Genomic DNA, 26,219 nt, shown 5'->3' with positions numbered 1-26,219 from the left:
ATGAGGAAAAAAATTAACTTAAATGATTTTAGCAAATGGCTGCAATATAACAGAGTGAAAAATGTAAGGGGGTCTGAATACTTTCCGTACCCACTGTATATATATACAATATAGTTGAATGTCACATCTAATCTTATATCTCAAAAAATTCAAGTCTGTCATTTTTCTCTAAGCTTACTTTGACATCACTTCATACCTTTACGCTTGGTAACAGTTTTGGAGGTTGCATGGTGATTGGCAAAGACTTGTTGTAAACATCTTTTAGAGGCTTACAGGAGTTTTTGCTCCCCTAGGAAGGCAAGTAGAAGGGAAGGGAAGTAGGGGATAAACTTACAAAATCCCCAAAGATCTGTTGAAACAAAATTAGCTTAAACTGTTAAGCCAATCACTGAGCTTATGACTGTCTTAAATTTGACATTTCAAAATGACAAGAAAACATGTTGTAAATATAAATGATGAAAGGGACCCATCCGAACTCAGTTCCACTGTTCTTTCACATTTGAACAGGATTTATAGATACCACATGATTCTTTGAGTCTAGAGAAAGCAGGGGTCTCCTCTCCAAAATCTCTGATGGAAAATCTCCATAATGGCTTTAGGGTCGATCCCGGGTCAAAAGGAAAGAGCCCATTAAACGAGGGTACGGGGTGATGTCACTAGAGAGAGGCCCAAGGTAGCTGATATCATGTGAGAGGCTGTTGGCAGGATTACTTTCTAAACACATCCGTAGAGCAGGGGAAATGTACTCCGTAGGGACTTTCACACATTGTGCTACCTCCTTCAGCGGCCCAGGAGGTCAGTGTTTGCAAAAGACGAGGTCCTGTGACTCACCTCCATGGTCAATTTGCTGAGGGTGTTTTCCAAATCAGCCCAAGTGGAGGAAGAGGCCACTAAGCACAGAAGCAGAAAATTCTCTCAGTGCTTCCTATGAAGAAAAAGAAGGAAAATAATACGTTGTTAATAGCTTACTCCATTTTTCAGCCTGATGTTATGACAGAAAGAAAGATTTGTTTTGAAAACGCGATGAGGTCTTTTTACATTCGTAGTCAAAATTACATTAGTGACTAACCTCACAGACTTTTTTTTTTGTTCTTTATACAAAAATAAAGGATTATTCATAAGTCTTATGGTTTGCAGTTGAGGTTAAAGGAACTTTTTTCAAGCAGTGTTGCACACATGATTCAATTAATGACTCATAAGTTGGCCATTGCAGCAGCTGTATCTGGTGAATTAGTTCACAGTTGGATGACAAACATCCTCTCAATGGACCTTCCAGATCTAAAGTTAGAATCAGTGCACTAATGTATAAAGTGGATTTTATTAAAGGCAGGAGTGCTTCCTGAAGCTTGACTCTAGGGGAGCGGTTAAACACGGTTTTGATCTGATTATAATGGTTGAAGCATTTTGCACTACAAACATAAATTAAAGTCTCTCAGATGGTCATTAATTAAATCAACAGTTGCAAATATGCTAATGCTAATATGTGATTTTTTTTCACGGTTTCCTTGAGCATAGCTCAAACTGAAAATGTTTGAGGCTTTTAATATGTGACAATTTTTTGTCATAAAGAGAAGTAAGAAGACAAACAAGGAAGGCTAATGACGCTTTTCATTCAAGAGTCAGGAACAGAAAAAGGAAGCGCTTGACCTATATGCTTGATGTAAAACAGACAGAAGTAAGGATTTAGCAGAGGGTGACTACAAAGAAAAAGAAATATCTGATCCGATCAAATCCCCCTTTGAGCTCTCAAGCAGAGGAATCCAGGCTGCAGAGTTGCATCATCACTTTGAGTCTCTTGGATAACAGCAAGCTGTCTCATTATCTTCTGAAAGCTTATCCGTTCTCTACAACAATCATACAGCTGCAAAGACTGAAACTTGCTCTCTTTCTAATTGCCTTTGTTTGGAGTGGAATACTGACAAAATACACTGCATACACTGTATGCTGCCTATTCATGCAACAATAAACGTCACATGTACTAGTATTGTTGTCACATAACCTCATTGTTATTATTTCAGCAATGGGTCTAGATATTCCATATACCGGTAAAAAGTTAGGAATAACTATTTTTTAAATATCTTATTTTTCTTTTAAATAATGAAAGAAGTCTCTAAATGCTCTCTATGGCTGCATTTATTTGATCAAAAACAATCATTTTGTTATATACAATTAGAATAAAAAAAAACTTTCTGTTTAAATGTATTTAAAAATGTAATTTATTCCTGTAATTGAGAAGTTGAAATCATTTTAATTTGGTGCTCAATCATTAATAATGGTTCTTATCCCACTTGTTCTTGTTCAAAAAGATTTTTCTGCTTAATATATATATTTTTTCTGGAAACTCTTGAATGTGGAAAATTTGAATAGAATAAGTAGAAAGTTAATTGAAAAGCATTAATTAGAAATATAAATTTTTTTAAATATAAAAATTCTGTCACATTTGATGAATTTAATACATCTTTTATGATTAAAAGCATGAATTAACTTTTTTATTACCCGAAACTGTTAAATAGTAGTGCATCACAGTTTCCACACAAATATATACAAGTACAACTGTCAACATTAATAATAGTAAGAAATCAGTTCATTAGAATGATTTCTGAAGGATTGTGTGACACTGGAAACTGGAATATCAGCTCTGTCATCACAACAAAAGTGATTTTACTCTATTTTTGATCAAATAAATGCAGCCTTGGTGAGCATAAAAATAAATAAATTCAAAAGTTTTGACTGGTAGTGTGCATAAAGTATATGTCAAATATCACATTTTGTGTAAATTCTTTGCAGTCCAATCAAACAATAAGGCAAGCGGGAAAAACAAAAAATTACAGTGGATAGCACGAGCACATTGCATTATGGGATACAGTGTTCTGTACAGTGCGTTCTGTTTCTGCACATTTTTTCAGCATATTTACATTAATTTCTTTATTGATGTGATTAATTGATCAGCATATCATATAATTCGATTTAGATGCTTACATACTGCAAAGTATTACCTATTGAAATCAAACCCATTGTCTGTCTATCTGGACGTCTGTCTCTCGTGCATCCTTTAATGTCTTAGTGTGCATGTGACTAGCAGATCACCAGATGTTTCACTCAATGCTTTTCTGGCATCTGGCCACTATTACTAGAACAAAATTATTACTGTATGAATATATGTGTCACATATGTGTGGTGTAAAGCCATTTTTCAGAAGAGAAGAGCTGTCTAAGCACTTCTAGATTTGACTCACGGTGACAACGAATCTACAGTAGCCGTTTCTGTTTCCCTCATTCGCTCTGCTACATCCCGCCCGAGGCACAAAAAATGCCAGCATCAGCCAGAGAAAATATTCCAAAAGATAAACTGAACTCTTCAACAAGGCATAAATTTCAGTCGGCAGCCCAGGAGGAAAAGCAGTGAACTTTAATGCTGTAATTAAGATATGACCGGATCAAAGACATCATTTAAAGCATGGTATGTAAAAACCTTTTCATCAGGTCTGAATAGTTTAGCACACCTCTTCCAACTGATATCATTTTTACACAAGATAAACAGCATGATACTAGCACATCTGAAGCGAGGATACATACTGTATTCATCTGAATCCATTTCACTTAAAGAATGAACGTGTTCATTTTAATCAGACTGCACGATTGTAGAAATAAATAGTGTATGAACTATTTGTATGGACAACATAAATATTTCCCCTTTAATTTAGCTAAAAATAAATCAAATAAATAGAACTTTACATTAAACAATTGAATAATAATAACAAAACTACTACTAACTACTACTACAACGGTTTTCTTTACATTCAGCTGCTTTTACAACAAATAAAATCACAAATACTTTAATGCATTACATTAAATACAAATATTATACAAAACTATAAACAGTATAGAAAATCATATTATTAATGTAAATAATTCTTTAAACATTTTGAAAATAAAATAGTATGGATGGATGCAGATGGACTTTCCTTCTTTGTAATTAATCCTGACAGTTCAGTCTCTGTAGGGCTGTGCTCCCATTTCTCAGTTGTCCGGCTTAATGAGAGATTTAATATCGGCTCATAAATCATAGCGATACCCTGAAGTTAGATTTCAGATGAAGGTAATGCAACCCATCTCTAGAGTTTCAACAATGTGCTTGCAAGTCTCACAGGTATTGAAACACTGTAGGTGGGATGTTGTTATCACACAACCGATCATGTTTTACTTAATTTATTTAATTATTTATAATTTACTTATATTGCTAACTGGCGTGTGTTTTTGTCAAAGAGTAGACCACCAGAGAGTACCTGTCAACAACAGAGCTTTTGTTCCAGCAGTAGCCCCCCATTGAAAGCTGAGACTTTTTTTTTTAATAAAGAAAACCTGTTTTTCTCATCACAGGCAGGGAAGGTCCTGAGCTGACCACCCTTGTGATTGACCTTCTGCTAGAGAAGGGGCCACTTCATTTTTGGTTACACAGGAAATTATTTTTGGAGAATAAAGAATGATAGCAACTGCCATATTAAGCCTCTGCATTTTGGCAGAATGAACAAAATAGGGTATATTACCCAATTTTAAAGACATTTGAACTTTTTAGTGCATACTTCAATCTTTTATATGACAGGAAGCATCAGTGTGCAAAATACGGTTTCAAAGGAAGGAACTGTTTACCTCAAAGTCATCCTAAAATATCTACCCTACCCACCTACACATGTCAGTCACCAATTCTCCCTGGCTGTCTTCGGTTTCTTCCACACATAGAGCTTTTGTGTGTTTTACAGATCTGATCATAGACATAGGAAGTTCAAGCCAACAAGGGAATTGTGGGTGGACATGATGTCACAGTAAAGCTAGTGTGGAGGATGCAGGCTGACACAGCAGTGACTGAGTAGGAAACATTGAGCTCCCTACGAAAAAGAAAACCGGGCCATATCATTTTATTTCAGCCAAGACTTAACTTACAATATGGGTGTCACAGTAGGATACGATACACATGGCATTTTACTAGTCAACTATTCAAAATTACAGTTTTCTAGCTTTTGGTTCTTGCTTCTTAGTTTTCTACTTTGGGTTCTTGTTTTGACTTAATTGGTTAGTTCACCCCCAATGAAATTTCTGTCATAATTTTCTCATCCTTATTTTGTTCCAAATCTTTACATTCTTCTGTGGAACATAAAGATGATACTTTGAAAAATGTCTTCTTCTTTTTTCATTGTGTATACAAATGTTTTCCAGCATTGTTTTGACGCCAGTTGTCTTCAGAAGAGTCAAACAATCCATATACAAAACAAGAACTTAAAGTCCATTTTATAACCATATAGATGACGTCTTTCTCTTTAAAACAGACCGGGATTGAAATGAACGGTAAAGTTGTCCATCCTGAAAATCCTCAAAAACAAAGTTTGCAAGGTTCACATGTGCGATAGTGTTAAATCATCCCTAGTATTTGAGATTGCACAAAAATTTGGCATCACATAGCTCATGATGGAAGTATTCCTCAATAAGGACCTTGGGAATTTGGCTCATCTTTTAGCCAAACAAAATATCAGCCAAACAAAACATAAATAAAAGCAAAGTGATTTCTACAATAAAACAAAAGTTAAAGAAAACAACACAATCATGTGGAAAAACCATCCACAAACACTGTCAAACTAAACAAAGTTTTTGAGTATTAGGGTGCCTGTATGTTTTTTCAACCTTGATCAAGGACTAAGAACATTAGTTCCCAGCAGCCCTTTGCAGCAGTTTCTAAGAATCAAGGAAATGGGATCTCCACAGAGTTCCTCTGAAGCCAAATGCAAATCACACCCTACTTACTGGGGCTTTGCCTCTGATGAGAGATGTCTCAATATAATTACTTTCCTGTGAATGTCCTCATGGTCACCCGCCTGTTCAAATGATCCAAATATACCCAAATCTACTCTAACATAACCTGTGATCATACCACTGATGTGCAGACAATTCACTGCACTACTGTAACCAAACCACTCTGGCCAAAATAAGACCTACAGCGAGAAATGGACCAGATTAAATGATTATATATGTATGTGTGTGGGGTTGACATTTTGGTTAAATTATTATGATACGCGCATGATGATTTAAAAAAAAAAAAAAACAGTCAGAATTTTTTAAAACTGGAAAATATCATTTAAAAGCCAATATAAACAAAAAAAACTGTTATATTCTGGGTTTTAAAAATTCTGACCATTTTTTAAACGTATTACAATTTATCTTTATTGGTACATATAAAATATAATTAATTATATTTGAGAATATCACAAATATTATACATTTTAAATATCTGCTGAAAAAGGTTCAGAAAACGAATAAACTACAAATAATGAAAAAAATTGTTTTTTGAAAGAAATGTATAAATGATACTTTGCGATATTTATACAGTAGAAATATGAAGTAAATATGTATACAGTAATTCTAATGAATAAAAGGAAGTTGACTAAAGGTGTACTGTAAGTAAATGGAAACAAGGAACAAACATGAACAGGCAAACAGTCCCAGAAAACGAGCCGCAAAAACCATCATATTCTCAAAACAAAGCATAAAACTAAAACCAAACAAGCACCATACAAAAAGAAAATGTGCCCATGCACAAGTGAAGCAGTGAATGATTTTCTATTTGTGATTCCTTCTAAATGACATTTATTTTGACTCAAAGCTTTGCACGTAAGCCTCAGAGTTCCAGAGTTCCCATAAAATGGTTTTACTGTGAAAAGGGCGGATGTTGTTGAATTATGTGTGCTTTGAAACAATTTCATGTGGGCTTACAGTACTGTTATTTATAGAAGGCCAGCTTCTGAGTGCGTTCCCGAGGTCGTGTTTATTTTGTTTCTCAGGGAGGGTAAAAACATTCCCCTCCAGAAGTTTTATAAAGTCTTTCGCTTGAAGACAGCGAAAGAAACTTGAGACAATGGGACACTGTTACACAGACAGTGGGATGCACTGTGACCTTGCCCATGGTCTCCGCTCCCCGTGCTGGGAACAGAGGATGTCTGAGATCATAGCCCCACAGACAGCCTTGCGTCCCCCAAAGCACACCACAGACTGTCGCTCTTGGCTCGATCTCCAGCTTGCGATAACATCCGAGGCTAATTCCTCCTGCAGATTCGCATGAGAACCACGTGTGGGGCGAGACGACAACCAACGGAGCATCTCTCCGGCCAATCGCCCCACCTGAGAACATCTGGCCCTGCATGGGCAGAACAACCCGCAGCTTTCATGGCCTTGAGAAAAGAGGGGGTGGAAAGAGTGAGTTTCTCATACTGTAACTATGGAGAGTCTCAGACAGCTCACTGTTTCCTCAAAGCATCATCTGCATTAGTGTATACTTTGTCTGAAGGGATCATGCACAGCTTTGCCATCTTTTGCTATCCATCCTTATGCAAATTAACAGTCTCAACCAGAACCCCCAAAACTGTTCTCAGATCAGTTTTCATACTTGCCAGCACCTGTCACGACAGTGAGCTTATTCAGAGGGAGTCTATCCTAGATGGTTGGGATGGATGTGTCCAGTTTATTTTAAGCTCTGTCTCGCAGGATGTTAGGTTGGACAGCAAATGTTGTTTCTAAGTTTTAAGAAGGGTTATGCCAGGTGCCCTTAAACTGGCCATGTAGCCTGCTTGAATACCACGAAGCTTTTTTTTCTTTTTAGTGAATCAATAACATACAGTTCAATCAGTGAAGAACAATTTCCAAGCTAAGGACTTTTACAAGCCTATTCTTATTAGTGAATCGATAGCACTCCCAAGATAATGACTCTTATGAGCTGGTTCTTTTCATTGTATCAATAACATACAGCACAACCAAGCCTGATTCCCAAGCTTTTTTATTCCTGAATCAAATGCATTGAGCACAATCAGTGAAAACTGATTCCTGAAGGAAAGACTGTTATAAACTGGTTCTTTAGCACAAACTCTTGTGAATCATTCGTTTTTTTAGTGAGTTTGTTCTGAGTCACTTACTGAATCACAAGTCATCCATTTCAATCATGTGAACAACTTTGAACCAAGAACTGATAGTGTTTTTATGTGTCCGGCTTTAAAAGCCTAAATTAGTACAGTTACCGACTGGTTCTTCATGTGACAATTTGTTATTAAAGAGTCAGTAGGATTTTATATATATATATATATATATATATATATATATATATATATATATATATATATATATATACATTGACAATACATTGAAATTAAAACTTTTGTATTTAAAATAAATGTAGAACTGTAAAAGAATTATAAATAGAACTGTTAATAAACCATCGGAATTGAAATGATTAAATTCTGGAAGATTCCCATTCCTGGCTATATTTAGGAGTGTAGAACCCTGTAATTTTGTTGTTCCAATTCAAACGGACTGCCTAGGAAAGTAGAATGAGTGAGCATTTGCCCTTGGCTCCTAGCGGCCCATCCTCTGCCAGCACTGCACAGTGTCCAGCCAGGCCTACAGTAGCACCTAAGCTAGGCCTGTGTTTGGTTTGGGAGCAAGGAAGTGTGGTGGGGCAGTAGGATTTGATCTGGCCAGCATCGCTCTCCCCCCTGCCTAAAATCTCCAGAGGGCTGCGGCCTAGACACTGCTGCCATTCAGCTGCCCCGCGTGCAGGGGATAAAGTTGGGATTGTTTGTCAGCGGACTGCAATGTGAGGAATGCAGAGCTCCAATTCCCCTCTGGGAAAGGAACATCGAATGGTGGACATTCCGTCCTTTCTCTCTCTCCCTTGCTCTCTCTATCTCTCTCTCCCTCTCGCTCTCCAAATCACCATTTTTCTTTTCCTCAAGAATGATCCATTTCTCACATCCAGCAGCAGCCTTAATCATAACGGCTGTGACTGAAGTGGAATAACAGATTGGATCTCTCCCTGGTGAGCTCTTCTCAGTTCCTAGCAACAGTGAGCTTAGAGGCCCACAAGCCCCTTCACATGAGGATTCCATATCCACAGTCCACTCACCCCATTGGCATTTCCTAGCGCACTCCATCATTCCCTGTGACATCACATTCCTGTCACATATTCACTCAATTTCCTCCTAGTATAAACCCTCTGCACTCCCAGTGCCACCGGCTTTGCAGCTTGACATACGGGACCGTCAACAAGGGGCGACATCCTTAATGAATATGTTCCTGAACTAAACAAACCTAGTGAAAGGCTTCTGCTGAGATTTCTAAAACTCCCTTTGATGTTTCTCCTCACAAATGAGCCCACACCTCTGCAATGAGATCCTGGTACGAGGAGAACTTTCTTTCTAGCTTGTTTAGACACCACACAGCCCATAAAGAAAGATGGTGCCTGCTCACATTTGTCGGCCCACCCGGGCCAGTCCAGTGATTTAGCTCAGCAGTAGCATGCGTTAACCTTTAACTTTCATAGAGTGATGTCACTTTATGACAATCATGTGACTACCAAAACAGTTTAATTAAAAACACCTACTGCAGTCTGACTACATCTGCTCTTCTGGCCAGCTGTGCACTCACATGGTTCAAGAAAACCACTATTGGCACGCTTGCTCCGCCAAGACTCAAAGGCTGGAGGACACGTTACACCATGTGCTTGTAAGGTCATGGCCATTTTACTATATTGGAAGATAATTGGAGGATCCAGCTCCCTCTTCTCAGCTCTTTTGAAGAATAAGCAATATGTTGCCTTATATTACACACTCATCCATGACATAAGAGCTCTGTTCCTAAACCTAACGATCGAGTTGCCTATAGTAACTATAGCAGCAGATGTCTTCAAAGGTATAATCCTAATGATCACTGAACCTTACAAGTGACTGATTTCAAATGCTCTACAGCAGTGGTTCCCAAACTTTTCCATTCCACGACCCACCTAGACAAGTGTAATATATTTCACGACCCACCAAAATATTAAAAAAAAAAAAAAAACAACGAGTGAAATTACTTTAAACCTAATCTTACTTAAAATTTTTATGACAGAAATTAAGTATTTAAGAAAAATAACCATTTTATTTTAGAGTACAACTGAAAATTTCACTACAAATTTACAAGTTTTAATTTTTGTTTACTGGCGTTAAAATATGTAGTGTCCATAAAAACGTGAAGCAGGCTCACTCCAGTGAAGTGTGATCTGCGCTGCTGTGTTTTGTTGCATTCATGATCCTTCCGTGTGTGTCGGCGAGAACGGAGCACAATCCAACACTTTTTTAGAAAAGCATAAGAAGCAAAGCAGAACTATCTAAAACAGTTTGGAGATTAAAATAATTGTGAAATAGGTAAAAAAAGACCGATTGAACCTTTTAATGACATTGCTCTGAGACCTTCAAAACACGCAACGCACACGGACTTAATTGCAATTTGAAAATCACACTAAGGATATTGCAGTTCATTATTAATGTTGGTGGGCTATATCGTTGTGATGAGTGGGTTCCCAGTTCCCGCCTCCTTCTTCCTGTGATTGTGAAGATTTTAATGTTTTACACTGGTGCCGAAGCCAGGGAGGAAGGAGGGGCGCGCTGCCGAAGATCCTTCGCCGCTGGGGTGAATCCGCAGTGCCATCGAGCAGGGCGAAGGAGTCTGCCGCCGAGGGTGCTCGATGTGGTGGGCTGGAGTGAGTTGCCGGGGGGGGGGGGGGGGGGGGGGGGGGGTGGGGGCGAACTCACTCCAGCCCACCGCCTCGATGACTCCTTCGTGGAAAGAGGTGGGAACCGGCGGACAATCAAACAAAGTTTTAATAACCAAATAAACACAAAACAGCGCGACAGCCCCTCTCGGATGACTGCCGTGCACAAATAAAAAACAAACACAAAATAAAACCCAGGCCTGGTCCTCTCTCGTCCTTCACTGTCATCGCTCCTCTTTTGTATCTTTCCGATCTCCTCCGTGGTTCTTGAGACCGGTGAGTGTTGCTCATTTCCCAATCACTCCACCGGCCTAGCTCTGTTCCCATGGCACTAGGCCCCGCCCCACTCGTCACATTCGTGCAGCCCTAGACTGAACTGTGTTAGTGTCTGTGTGTCATTGAAACGCAAAATTAGCTGCAGCCAAGTGACTTTGTGCGACCCACCTTGTTCCATTCCGTGACCCACGAGTGGGTCGCGACCCACAGTTTGAAAACCCCTGCTCTACAGTATGTAGAAACAATCTGTGTGTCATACATGAAATGCTCTTTGTCAAGAACATAAGAGATTTGACTCACAATTGAGTTCAGTTGCAGAACAAACAATGGAATACTCTAATAAGCATAAACATATTTAACAAATTGTGTGTAAAGACTTAAGTTAATTAAATACTATTAATCCTTTTAGATTAATTTTCAGTATTTAATTAATTGCATTTCTAAAGTATTAAACAAATTATACATTTCTCTCACTTTTTTTTTTTTTTTTTTTTTATCTGAACTTGTAGCTAGGGATTCTGGGGTGCATGTGCCCATTCACACCAAGAAAAATATAAAGAAAATTATAACAGTAAATATATTAGCATCCACACTAACGTTAGGCTAGTTACAGTTTTCGTTCTTGGTGTGAACAGGTCTTAACACTTCATAAGGTTAAATATGTTAACATTAATTTATCCCCTTGGAACAGACAAGGCTTAAGACTAAAGTGTCACAAGGATGCTCTGTTTTCTATCAAATCAATGCGTAAATACACGTCGAAAACCTTGTGGCGTGGCTGACACAGAAGAGTGTAAGCAGCCTGTGTTCAGCTCATATTCTTCAAAATGGCACTACGGTGATGTGGGGAGAGACAGAGAAGACAAATTGTTGAATAAAGTCGTTTCTTTTTTTTTCTTTTTTTTCGTACAAAAGTATTGTCGTCGCTTCATAACATTACGGTTGAACCACTAATGGTAGATGGACAGTCTCAAGCCCAACGGTTCTGATCCAAAATATCTTAAATTGTGTTCCGAAGACAAACAAAGCTTTTACGTATTTGGAACAACATCGAGGAATGTGATTAATGACAAAATGTTCATTTTGGGGTGGAGTATCCCTTTAAGGTAGCCTAGCTACGACTTAAAATATTAAAATGTTTTAGTATACATAGAAAATAATATTGAATAAGATTTACAAATGTTATAAAAGTATTGTTTATTGTTATTTCGTAATTTTATAAAAAATAAACAATACATTTCTTAAAGCTACTGATAAACGCGATGCTGCCATAATCAATCACTTACATTTTGGAACAGCCATCTTTCAGGATTCATAATGCAAACGCAGCTACGTGCCTCAAAAAACATATCGTTAACTGTCTTCATTGTTTTTTTATTATTATTATTTTACTATTATCATGGCAGAGCAACAGTTCAAGAACTTATTTAAACATCAGCTGTTTAGTCAACATGATTATAGTGACTAACCAGAATAATAACACATTCGGATTAAAAGTTTTAGACATTTGAAAGTAAATCTTTCACATGCATCCCTATCCGCGTAGTGCAGCTGACACAGAACAGCATACGCTGTTTACGTTCAGTGGATATAAAATGTAAAATGGCACCAGGTTGACGCAGAGGAGAAAGTCACTATTTCTGTTTTCTTTGTGTACAAAAAGTAATGTTATAGCTTCGTAAAATTACAGTTGAACCCCAGTGTCGCATGGATTATTTTACCGATTTCCTTTCGACATTTCTGGACCTTGATCATGATAATTACATTGCTGTCTATGGGAGGATCAGAAAGCTCTCAGAAATATCTTCATTTGTGTTCCGAATATGAACGGTCTTACAGGTTTAGAACGATACAAGGGTGAGTAATTAATGACAAAATTTTCCTTTTTGGTTGAACTATCCCTTTAAATATGTCCAGCTGGGACACTCGCTGACGCTGAGAGTGTGTTGATGCAGTCCTCACGTTTGCGTTTGCGTGCTTGCGTAAAACAAGTTCCTGACTTAAAGGAGCTAGATGGGATAAAAGAAAGGAATGTTTTATGGTAATGTCGGATGCTGCTCCTGGTGACAATGCTGAGTAGACAATGCACTTTGCATAAAGACATGCATCAGCCACATTTAGAACCCAACTAAAATAGTCTGAATTCACATACTTTGGTAGCCTAAAGTATGTTTTAGGCCTAAGGCATCCTAAGTGCACCTGAAGGCGGTTCCAGTACCTTTTTTTAAACAGCACTGCTGTCAGCCTATCATTCACATAAAAGCTGCTGATATATAAACTAAACAAAGCAAAATTGTCTGTCAGGAACATTATGAGAAATGTTCAAACTTGACCCACTGTAGGTTGTAGCCTGTATGTCTTGCAGCACTTCGTTCAGTAATGCCACTGATTTAATAGTGGAGGCTCAGCAGATAGACGTCTGGTGCGGCTGTGCTGACGGTGGGAGTTTTGAGAGTTAGGCAGCTCTGCCAAAGGGTTCACCGCCTATGCTTTATGACCCGAGTCGACTCGTGCCAGACCAAAGCCATTTAAGCGAGTAAATAGGCTATCAATATCTTTCCTCCCTCGCCAGTTTGCTGTTAACTCTCATTACACAGACCACACATGACCAAACACACATGCAGATGACCAGACCTCATGTAGACATCAAAACAGCTCACATATGACATATGGGTCAGAGTGAGATTTAATATGACCACACTTCGCTTTTGCCTAGAAAAATCATTAACCACTGACTATTAAGCATATTTTAATGTACTGACCTGATTTGAACACTAGCATGTTTTTTTATGATTTTCTGTTATTATCAAATTAAATTATTATAAAAAACAATATTAATCAATGGACTTTCCTGATTTTACTGCTAGGCTTCTTCATCTTTTTTTTTCTTTTTCTTTTTTTTTATAAATAAATTAATACATCTAAAAAATATTATATTATTAGTTATTTTAAATTAATAGGAAAATTATTAAATATGAAATATTATGTTGTTTTTATTGTGATGTAAGATTAAAAAAAATAACGTCTATTTTATTTTAAAGTATGGCACTAAAAATAAAAGAAATATAATTCTTACACACAAAAAGAAATAATGTAAAACAGTAACAGTATTTAGATTAAAATAATATTTTTTTAAATGAGATACTTTGTAACTTTAAGGCCCAGAACCATAAGGAAAAATACCCTCAATGCATTATAATGAGTGACCTACCTTTTGTGATCTGTATATCTTCAAGTTACAACTTTATAGCATTCCTTCAAAAATAGAACTTATTTGGTTTCTTGCTATTGAAAAGAGGCTCGCCCTCTTCATTTTTCTATTCTTTTCTCTGCCCTCATTCACATGACGAAACATGTGATAACTTTGTTTTTGCCCCCTGAGGCTTCAGTGCACATATTGTGCATTCCAGTCGTGAATTTATGCTTTCACTGCTGTTTTCTCCAATTTTCTGGATACCTATTTAGTTATAACAGTGGTGTTAGGTTTTACACAAAGATTTACTTTTAAAATGCTCCATTTATAATGAATGGAGCAATGGTGCTTGAGGGAAAACTGTTTTTATGGTTTGGTGTTGAAGGTGTGTGATCATTTAATATGAATAAGAAACTGCTTTTAGATGTTTTAGACAGATTATAATTTGAATTCCTCATAATGGAGATTGATACAGCCAGTTATGTGTCACACAGCATCAGAATCATCTTCTCAGATGCTGCATTGAATGTTGCAGACGTTCTAATTTGAATGGCTTATTAATGGAGACCGTGTTTTACTAACACATCATTAAAACCATTGGTTGTAATTGTGATTTAACTCTATACTGACCTAAAATTGGCATGACATCGCTGTCAATAGGACTGCACAAACTCAAGAACATTATCCAGGGTGAGTACGTCTGACTCTCTCAAATAGAATAAACATGTTCATTAAATTTCAAATTTAATTTGTGTGTTCTTTTCCGTAGGTCACCCTGTGAGGTTTATGAACAACAGGGAATATTGCACTTGCCCTGGTCTGAGCCAGCTGTCCAGTTGACCTGCCCTCAGTGATTCAAGGATGAAGACAAGGAGCGTCATTGTTCCAGGGGAAACAAGACAGACAGGTATGACTCACTGTTATTGGCATGGACAGAGGAGAAATATTTCCCAGTCCTACCAAAATATTAAACATCATATTCATTTTCCAGTAAAGTTCTTCATTTTTACAAGAGGCACACATTGTTAGTAGAATAAACCAGTATCTGGACTCTTTTGGGCCTTTAAGTCTTACTAAATGTCTGAATGTTGTTGCACAGACACAAAAAATCAAACCAAGTGGCATTTTACCATTTTTTTTTTTATGCCTAATTATGGCAAAGTGATTTTTACTAGGTGTACACTTCCATTTAATGTTTGGGGTCAGTAAGATTTTTTTAAAACGTTTTTTGAAAGTAGTCTATTAAATAAAATGATATTGATTGAAATTATTTTGTGAAATAGAAGTTATATTGTGAAATATTATTGCAATTTAAAATAATTGTTTTCTATTTTACAATATTGCCAATAAGTGTCATTTATTACTATGATGGCAAAGCACTACATCACAGTTCCCGTCTTCAGTGTCACATGATCTCATTCTAATATGCTGATTTGGTGCTTAAAAACATTGTACTATTATCAGTGTTGAAAACATTTGTGCCGATTCATATTTTTGTAGAAACTGATGCGTTCTTGTTAGGACTATTAAGAATTTGAAAGACAGATTTTTTTAGTAAAAAAAAAATAAAAAAACTGTTACTGTCATTTTTTATCAATTTAATGCGTTCTTGCCAAAATGCAATTTTATAATTTTTTTTATAAACCTTGCTGACTCCAAACTTTTTGACAATAGTGTCAACATTCCACAACTATTATCAAAAACATTTTATCTTACCAATATATCTATTATTGTATCCTTTAATTCCAAACAAGCTTATTTTTATGATATATTTGAAAAGTGTGTTTGTTCTTTAATTTAAAAATATGGTCTTGGAGTCCAGCTCTTTTGGGGTCAGTGTGTCACTGTAGTTATTCGGAATAACATCATATATGACATATTATATTTCCATTTTGTGCCATAAAATGATATTGTCATGAGAGTACTCATAGATGAGGTGTTGTCCTCATTTTGAAAGCTTCTGTATTAAGTTACTGGTTTTATATGTACTTTTGTGAACATGATTCTGTTTTTTATGACATTTTATACTTTTCATTTCTAATTTAACTTCATCTGCAGTTACACTTAAAGGTTAACATAAAAGGGTAACAAAAATGGTTGGATATAAATTACATCACAGCTTGTTGCTTCTTGTCCAAAACATGTCTCAACATGTTTGAGCATGTCCTTATATATCCCTACATGTCTTTGTTTTAAGTCCCACTGAATTAAACAGCACTACCTCAGTCTTGACAGAGTAAGTTTTGCCAGTGACACGGTTTGCACTGGGCTGGGACATTACACATGATTTACCAACGGCTCTGTTTTTCTTTAGGGTTCCTTAGTCTTTTAACTAGGCTGGTTTATTTATATCCCCTCTTATAATGTGAGACCTAACAAGCAGAGTATTATTCCCCAGTTGTTCTACTTCAGCTTTATGACAGTAGTTGCTCCCCTGATGCCTTTTGAATGGCAAGGGCCAAAAATAAATAAGGAAACCTGACCTATGTCTCACTCTGACACACTGCAATGAAATATCACCTTCATTTAAAGTGATAGTTCACTAAAGTCAAGTTCACATAAAACATGAAAGTATCCTTTCAAAGAATATACTGTTAAAAAGTTTACTTTTTTATTCCATTGTCAAGTAAATCACTAAAATAAATAAATCCAGTGTAAAAAAAAAATTCATAATACATTTTAAATAATTATGCTTATCGTTAAATACTTCATATTTATTCCTCTTTTGAATTTATTCAATTCATAAAAATACATGCTGTCAGAAAACAGGCCATAATATTTTTAAGGATGCTTTTTCCCTCAGAATTGCAAGAACATAAGTCAGTCCAAGGAGCCCTTAATAAAAATGAAACATCCTTTTACTCATACACTCCTAAAGTTTGTGTGGAAGAGAAATTCTCTTCTAGAGTTTCTAAACAGATACTTTATTTATTGATTCCCAAAAGGCAATGGCACAAAAAGGCTCAAGAGCACAATGGTGAAAGGACAATTCATGGATCACCCCTTACAAAAACTATTACACGATCATCCCAAGAAAACTGACAAATGAACCGGAACCAAAGAATGAACAACGACAACATTACAATTAAATATTTAGGTCTATTTCAACCATTTAAACTTAAACATAAAGCAATTCACAAATGTTTTCATTATAGTAAATATTAGTCTACTAATCAGTAGTAATTGCTTTTAACATCACATCCTTAGATCTGGTAGCTTACATCACAAAACCAGCTCCTTGATGTTTACAAAAACAAATGACATGGATATGCCATTATGAAAGGAAATAGGATTCTTTCTCCAGGGGCAGAAACAGCCTTTGTCTGTTACCTTTAGTGTCACACTAAAAGAGAGACCATTGTGCTCCAGAAAGGATCCTTATGGTTCATGTCCTGGAACTGCAGTGGATCCATTTGCTCAGATTAAGAGTCAGCGCACATTCAGACCACAACACTGCTACACTTACGGTTTCACCATTGACCACTTTCACCTCTGAGGTCTCATGATAAATGTTCCATTGATAAAGAAAGTCCTTACAATTTGAAATTATTTTCCAAAACCCCAACACCAAAAGGGAAAATAAATAAATGCTTGAATATTAACATATGTTGTCAAAATAGGACCACAACAGCTTCAAAAGGTAAAAGAGTTCTAGAACACATGAAGATGGGTTTTGTGATTTTTTTTTTTTAATCACATGGAAATACATGCCTCCATCCCTGAAAATAGAGTTTTACAATAAACAAGGGGACAGAAAAATGGTTTTAAGAAAGCACAGGTCTCACTTTTTTTGTACAATGTTTTTAGGCACTTGGAATTACAACAGCAAACATTCCATTCTTTTTTAAAGACAAAAATATAATCTCTTTGGTCCTTAAAAAAAAACCAAGATGCAAAACAGAGTTTGATTGAAACCACAGTCTGGCCAAAAAAAAAAAAAAAAAAAAAAAAAAACATATAGCTTCACAACGCAGAATGCAGCTTTCTTTCCCATTTACATAACCTGCGAGAGTTTAACTGAATCTATAATGAGTTTAAGAGAAACATTTTTTTTTTCCCCTGCTACATGTGAAAAAGATCTTCATCCACTCTGCAGAACAGAATATGCAAGGATCGGCTCAAATCAGACATACAGCAGTGAGCAGTCATTCTATATATGTCACATTTAGCATAAAAACAATTGCCGTTGTTTTGAAAAAGCTCCTCCTAAACGTTTGGAAAAAAAGTGTATATATTCACTTGTTTGCATATAATCTTCACCACATGGGAAGATGCGAGGGCTGAACTCATATGGTCAGTTGCAGGGCAGCCACGTCCGATAGGAACTACTGCAGGTGTGCACCAGCGGCTGCACGTGAGCGATGTAGTAGTTACTGAAGTTGATGTCTCGCACGTACGGCGCCGGCTGGTAATAGCATGTGACGTTGGTAACTGTGGGGATGGCGTTCTGTTCAGCCAGCACCTTCAGCGCGAGCATGGAAATAAGATTTAATGTCTGCCGTCGTTCGTGTCCCATCAAGCACACTGTACTCTCGTTGACCACGTGGTATAACGTGACCAGACAGTCGTACCGTTTGTTCTCCATTCCAGCGAAGTGATTCTGCAGGTACGCCTCCAGCTTTCGCTGCTGTTCGCCTATGTCCGAAAAGTCAATGAAGAATCGAGAGCACATGTACCGCTGGAGCGATTTCATCTCTGTTTCCGAAGTCGGCCGAAACCCTCGCACCAAAAGGTGGCAGTATTTTAAAAGCCCTCCACCTCGGATCTCCTCTGGATTTCTTGTAGCGATGACCTTGTTGCAAAGATGGCCGAGAGCTTCTTCGAAGTCCCCATACATGCTCTCGCCCAACACCGTCGGGTGAAAGCACTCTGACATGGGCGTCTCTGAGCAGCGGTCGAACAGAAGAAGGGAGTCCAAGGCTATCTGGAAGGAGTCCACGCTGAACTCAAACTGGCGCCTGAGAGAGTCCACAAACTTAAGCTCAACATTCTTGCCGGTGTTGTTGGAGAGCGAGATGAGGCTCCAGCGGTCGGTGTCGTTGCAAACCTTCACCAACTTCTGTACGTAAGCCTCCTTCAGAGTAAGGGCTGAGATTCTCTCCTTGCTGACACCCTCGGGGAGGAAGTCCAGCAGGCTGTCGAGAACCACATCCTTAACCACGCGGAAGGCCTGGTCATCTGACAGGGAAACGCCAAATATCAGGTCCAAGTCCTTGTATCCGAGGCCCGTGTCCTGGTGCAGAACATGACTGGCAGCCGAGCCGTTCAGCCTCACATCTCGAACAGTGATGCCTCGCTCCTCCAAACGTGCTCGAACCACCTGCAAGAGTAAAGAGGTTTTTTTTCATTTATAGGCCAATATTGGATACATTTTAGATGACTGTTAAACTAAAATGTTAAACTTATCATACTTTACTTTATAATCTTGTGATGTCTAAATTAACTTCAATCAATTTTATTTTTCTAATGCTTTGATTTTAATTCATTTAGACAGAACCAGTTAGCAGTTATCCAATAAACTATTGTCCAGCTTATGGTATTAATCAAATGAAATATCAGTAACATACAACTACTGCTTGAACAAGTAAGCACCTGGCAAACATAAAACCACACTAAGCACTTCCTTATCTGTACAATTTGATGATACTTTGTTCTGCCACCACTGCAATTAGATAATTACCTTACCTATATATATATATATCTTAAGACATTTTTATTAATTTTCTAAAATTTTCAGGCATAAACTTGAGCTGAACCTCATCATAATGTTCAGTATTAATCTATATATATGGAATGTACACTGTCCAGTGCATCAATAGCAATACATTCACAGAGACTTACTTGGGAACATGCAGCACTGTACAGCTGCAAAACATTCTGGAAGGCAGAGCCTTATACGAAACTGCTTCGCTTATGAATATAGATAGAGGCAGTTGTCAGATTTCATGTTCACATGAAGGTCTCTTAAATCTGGAATGTGAAATCTAGAACACATTCATAAATGTCCAATTTGATAAAGGCCGAATTATAGATTTTGGCGCAGACAACATTTTATGCATGCCAAGCAGATTTGTATGCTATTCATATTGTTGTGCAACCATTTAAGAGATTAAAAAGTTCTTAAATCAAACTCATTATCTCTGTCCTGAATGCACGTAACCTTTATTTTCCGCAGCTCTTTCGGATTGGTGTCAATCAGATCACCTACCCTCACTCCTGTCAATCAAATCATTAGCCTTCTATTTTTACACATTAGGTCAGACTGCAATTGACCAAGTGAGCACAGTGAAACTATGAATGACGTGGGTCTGTACACATGCTGAGAACACATTATACAGTTTTACAGGTTTGCAGCACATTTATTAATGAAACTGCAATTTGGCAGAGTTCAGTTTATTAAACCATAAAGGGTGTGATTTATTTAAACAAAAAGTGAATTTACTTTATTTAATAATAGACTATTGTCTGTATTAACATCAATCAATGGCGTTTCAAAAAATATTGCAATTGACAAACAGAAGCTCAATGTTTCTTCAGCGTCCACCAATGGCTTGAGAGCCGAACCGGATCGCCTTTCAACGCATGTGAATATTATGATATTAAGATGACGCCAAGTCAGGTTCACTGTTGCATTCAAAACCTACATTTTATAGCTCAACAGTACATCACAGCCTAAAGCACAAGGTGCAAATGTGCAATCATGACACCGTTATGATGATAATGAAAACCGCTACAAAGTCCATGTAATGAGATGGTGCCATTTCAAATCATTAGGGTTAAGAAAAACGAGGAACAGCGAACGAGTGGCCATCTTTTGTCAATTTCGCAATGGCATGTGGAGGCTGTGTAATAAAACATCAAAGTTGATTTCTGCAGGTTTTCCATTAAAAATAATGGGCTTCCTAGTTGGGTTTTATTGACAGGAAATGACTATCTGTTCAAACCCAGGCAGATGGAGTATTATGAAACAGAGACTGACCACTCATTACGGTCCAGCAGAACTGGATCAAAGGAAGGGAAACTGTCAGATTCCACAGTTCACAGTTACTTTGTGTCTTCATATAATTAGAACCAATAGGGGCCAATCTTAGGCCAATTTTTTGGATCTAAGGCATGTCACTGAAATAAAAGATAACAGATGTAGATATGACTGACGGACAACTTCCCTCACACTGCTGCCATATGGGATCATATACATGAAATGCTGAAGTTTAAACACTTTTTCTGTGAAACTGCAAGAGCATTCTCCCTAAAGCACCTAAAACAAACCCTCTCTTGTTGAGTGAAGCCGTACTAAAGGAAGTGATCTGGAGAAAAGATCAATATCTGCTTGTATGTGTAGATGCAAACCCACACTGCTTGTGTATGAGAACAAGAATTCTTTTCATTGAGAAGGGGGTATTGATTCAGGTTATCACTGCACTAGCTCAAGCAGTGTTACATTGCATGGTATTATGGTCGATAATGAGTCACACACAGTGTAGTTTTTGTGAGAACATCCAAGTCATTAACAAATCTCTTAAATTTGCCAAGTGCACAGTTTTCTGTATCTGCTGGAGGGCCAAAGGCTAAGAAGGTTCTGCTTATCCTTGGGTGGTTGAGACATTACACAAATAGTTGGTCAAGCAGTGACAGGTCAAACATTTAATAACTAAATCAAATTAGAGTGATAATTCTAACATTTATCCCTTTCAAACTTTCATCTGACCAAAGACTTTTAGCTCATTAGAACTTTTTTTATTACTAGTAAACCAATAACAAATAGCATGTTTTAAATTTCACTAGTACTTTTTCATATCTAGTATTCCTTTGCTACTAGTAACTATTACATGGTTACTAATATCCCTTCTGTTGCACATTGTTGACATTAAATTCGTAAAGCATCTGTCATTCTGCTATTAATCATTCACTTCTGACTAGTATCATGTATTTAAAATTTTTCACTAGTAACTCTTCATTAGGTTCTAGTAGCCTACTTGTAGTACCCGTCGGTATTATTATCTTTTCCAACTTTACTAGTATACATAAGACACTATCAATTTGAGTTATTACTAGTTTGAATTAGTTTTTACTTTATAGATCAGATTTAAATGTTACTAGTACACAGTAAACTGAATTACTACAAAGGAATGCACTAGTGTTTGATAATGTACATTAGTAGAGGACATCTGTAATATATAATGGTTACTATTTTAATAGTTACAAGCAAGAAGAAATACAAGAAAGAAATAAGAAATGCTAGTAAATGAATAGTTCGTAGTAAAATTGGACTACTGACTGCAGTACATAATTGTCTGAAGCAAATAGATGATACTGACTTGTTACTTTGGGATAGTGCAAGTGTCCTAGTAACCAACTGAATAGATATTAGTCACTACTAGAATACTAAGTACTAACGAAAAATAACTAATAAGAAATGCAGCTCACTTTTTGCATTAAAATGACAAAATGATAGCTTACTCGTTTTAAGGAATGCATTTAATCTAGCCGTATGTATATATCATTATGAAATAACGTTAGCTTACAAAAAAAGAAAATAAAAAAAGACGGTTTTTAACTAAATGTTGTAGTGCTGAGAGCGTATTCAGTGATGTGCATTCATAACCTGAACAATCTGTCGCGGCTGAACCGAAAGCGTCGGGAAGTTTCCACGTCCGTGAACTGGAACCATCTCGCCAAGAATAGAGTCCAAACGTTGCACCTGCTCCCAAGATAACACGCAAGACCGCCGACACTGCTCCGACACATCACCGGAGGACATGGCGATGGAAAGAACAACCAGCTTAAAAAGGCAAAAACTCCTGGTCTACTCCCGCACAGATACCACGGTCTCTCCAAACAGATGAAGTTCCTACGCAAACAAGTTTGTGAAAAGCTCAGTTATTTCACAGTCGCACTCGTTATATAAATCGACGCGGTTTGTGCGGTCACCCAGCTGCGCTCGTGATTCACTATTCCCAATCCACGCACGACCAAGACAAACGTTAAGTATCGCAGTTATGCTAGAAACGAACCATCTGGATGGTCTTTATACCTAAGAGATTTGCATACGCGCGTCTTATTGGTCGAATACCTGCTCATGAATAATTTCACAGCAATCTTTGGTTGGATGGGGGAGGCTTGCAGCTGTGACACCACCGCCAATCCAACCAAAGATTGCTGTGAAATTATTGAGTATAATTTTACAATAAAAGTTTACATACACCTTGCAGAATCTGCACAATATTAATTATTTTACCAAAATAAGAGAGATCATACAAAATGCATGCTATTGTTTATTTAGTACTGATCTGAATAAGAAATTTCACAGAAAACATGTTTACATATTTAGAATACATATAACAAAAAAATAATAGTTAAATTTATAAAAAGATTACTCAGTTCAAAAATGTATGTATGCTTGATTCTTAATGCTGTGTTGTTACTGTAAATACTGTTTTTATTTTGTTGTTGTAGTTGTTTTTTTTTTTTAACTAACAAGTGTTAGTTGTTCATGAGTCCGTTTTTTGTCTTGAACAGTTAAGCTGCCTGCTGTTCTTCAGAAAAATCATTCAGGTCCCACAAATTCTGTGGTTTTCCAACATTTTTGTGTTCGGACCCTTTCCAACAATTACTGTATGATTTGGGGATCCACCTTTTCACACTGAGAACAACTGAGGGACTCATATACAATTATTACAGAAGGTTCAAACGCTCACTGATGCTCCAGAATTAAAAGAATTAAGGGGTGAAAACCCTTGAAAAGAATAAAGATGTGTAGGCTACATTTTTCTTATTTTGCCTAAGTATCTTTTATTTTTTCATTTAGTACTGCTCTTCAGAAGCTACAAAGATAGCCTACTTACATGTTTCCCAAAACACAAAATAAGCAAATTTTACCCTGATCTTTAAATTCTAAAGGTTTTCAACCCCTTGGCTCTTAATGCATGATTTTTCATTCTGGAGCATTAGCGAGCATTTGAACCTTCTCTAATATTATGTAATATACTTATTAAAATACACAAAAATGCTGAGAAACCACAGAATTTTTTCGACCTGAAAATGTTTTCTGAAGTTTAAGTGTTCAGGACAAATGGGACTTATGAAAAACTATCGCTAAAAAACAAAAACAATAACCACAAAAATAAAAAAAAACAGCTGTGGATCATTCAGGTAACAACACAGTGTTAAAAATCAAGTGGATGTAAAATTTTGAACGGGGTAATTTTTATTAATTCAACTATTATTTTCTCTTGTGGACTTTATGTAAACATCTTTTATGTGAAATATTGTATTCAGGTCAGTACTAAAACAAAAAAAGCATTTTGTATGATCCCTCTTATTTTGGTAAAATAGTTAACATTGTGCAGATTCTTCAAGGTGTATCTAAACTGTTGACTTCAACTGTACTGTGTATTTACAGTATATATGTAAATAACAATAATTAATAAGATAAGATATACTACCCACTTTTAGATTATTTACTAATTACAAAATAACAATAATAAAACAAGTTTTCCATTAAATATTTCTTTTAATGGCAACATGCATATACACATGAATTTTTAGATTTGCTGATAAAATATTATTATTAATATTATTACTATTATCATTAGCGAATCTCCAAACTGAAAAGATTTCATAATGACATAATGTAACTTATTCGTATAGGTTCTCTGACTTTTTACCACAGAAAAAAACTAGTTTACTGCAACTCAGGCCATTTTTAAATATAAATGTTTTAAATTATATATATATATATATATATATATATATATATATATATATATATATATAAAACATTTTCTTTCTTTCTTTCCTTTTATATATAAACATTTACATTTTTATATATTTTATGATTGCAGAACTTAATGAGTTTTTCTAAATAAATGTGTGAGGTGTTACAGTGGCAGCTGAAAAGCGAAAATAACTAGGCTCTCTCAATTCTAAACAAAAATACAACAGGCTTTTTCTTCACTCGTCCCAAATGAGAAAGAAAAGAAAGAGAGAAAACCATAAACCTCATAAATCTGAACATAGGGATGTTTATAGGGAACCAAATCAAATCCAGTGCTGATGTTAAAACCGAACTGCAAAATAGAAGTGTGTGACTACTGGGAAATAGCTTATTACCACCGGGACTGTCCCAAATATAAAGTTATGTCTCATTTCTATTGGGGGATGAAGAATACCAGGTTAAATATGTCTTAATTCTGAATTGTATAATGTTAACAGCATGTTTGTGTTGACCGAGTAAGAAATCATCCAAACATCTGTTCTGATTGGATTTATTTTGGTTACACAGAAGAAGGATGAAAAGAACGGCTGCTACGCACAATTCTCTGCAACGTGGCAGTTGTGGATGACTCACAGCTCACAAGCTGTTCATCAGTCTTGGGGGCAACAGCAGCGGGGGGTTAGTCATGATAGATCAGCAAGCTGCACTACATACCAGGGGAGGTCCTGACGGTGTGATGTCAACCAATTTCAGTTCCCCTGGCAACAGCATCCCCCGTCGCCAGGCATCACGGAAGAGGGAGTCCTCATCAGCGTTCTGCGCAGGTGGTGATATGAGACACCTGCGTCATTTGCCTAAAAGTAGCTTGCCTTGAGCTAGGAGAGCATTGTTGGTGACTATCCAGGCCTGGAATGATTTAGAAGGGTCACGGAAACATTCAAATAGAGCCAAACCAAGAAAATGCTTGATATTCACCTCGCCGTCACTCAAGGTCTTTCTTAGAGGACGTGAAGCCATAATAATGCCTCTTCTGGGTGTATCCATCCAGCCTAATGCACGTAGACAAATACTCTTAAGTAAAACATCTCTTTTTGCAAACAATCAGATAGGCTGTTCCCATTTTCACACCCAAAATAAGGTGCCTCTAAATCCCGAAACGGTTTATTAAGGATACACAACTAATCTTTTTGTTGGTAATGCAATTCTGCCGCCCTTGAATCTTTAAACACCCAAGACTAGTGGATGTGGGTTTATTTTTATGATTTGATTACACCGAATGCAGAAGCGCTGACTAGGTACTGAAGTAGGCAAAAGTTGTCAGGGCCATAACCTTGGGTCGCTGATACGTTTATGACCGCATTAAAATGAGTCTAAAGCACATCGACCCAACATATTCAAGTCATACAATATTTTATAACTCACATTCTGGTGTTATTGAGCTTTTCTTGGTAGGTTCTGACAATGACT

General features: G+C 36.8%; 1 protein-coding gene across 1 annotated transcript; it reads right to left on the bottom strand.

The window, feature by feature from the left end:
* Positions 1 to 16,734: 16,734 nt before the first annotated feature.
* On the bottom strand, positions 16,735 to 23,048 carry LOC132158663 (terminal nucleotidyltransferase 5A-like). The gene is made up of 2 exons (XM_059568166.1): positions 22,641 to 23,048; positions 16,735 to 19,355 (listed from the first exon to the last, which is right to left on the bottom strand). The coding sequence occupies exons 1-2, from the start codon at positions 22,794 to 22,796 to the stop codon at positions 18,330 to 18,332; spliced, it is 1,182 nt and encodes a 393-aa protein (XP_059424149.1). The 5' UTR covers positions 22,797 to 23,048; the 3' UTR covers positions 16,735 to 18,329.
* Positions 23,049 to 26,219: the final 3,171 nt, after the last annotated feature.

The sequence above is a fragment of the Carassius carassius genome, chromosome 15, assembly GCF_963082965.1.
Source record: "Carassius carassius chromosome 15, fCarCar2.1, whole genome shotgun sequence".
Taxonomy (NCBI): Eukaryota; Metazoa; Chordata; class Actinopteri; order Cypriniformes; family Cyprinidae; genus Carassius; species Carassius carassius.
This window is presented reverse-complemented; position numbering and strand designations above follow the sequence as displayed.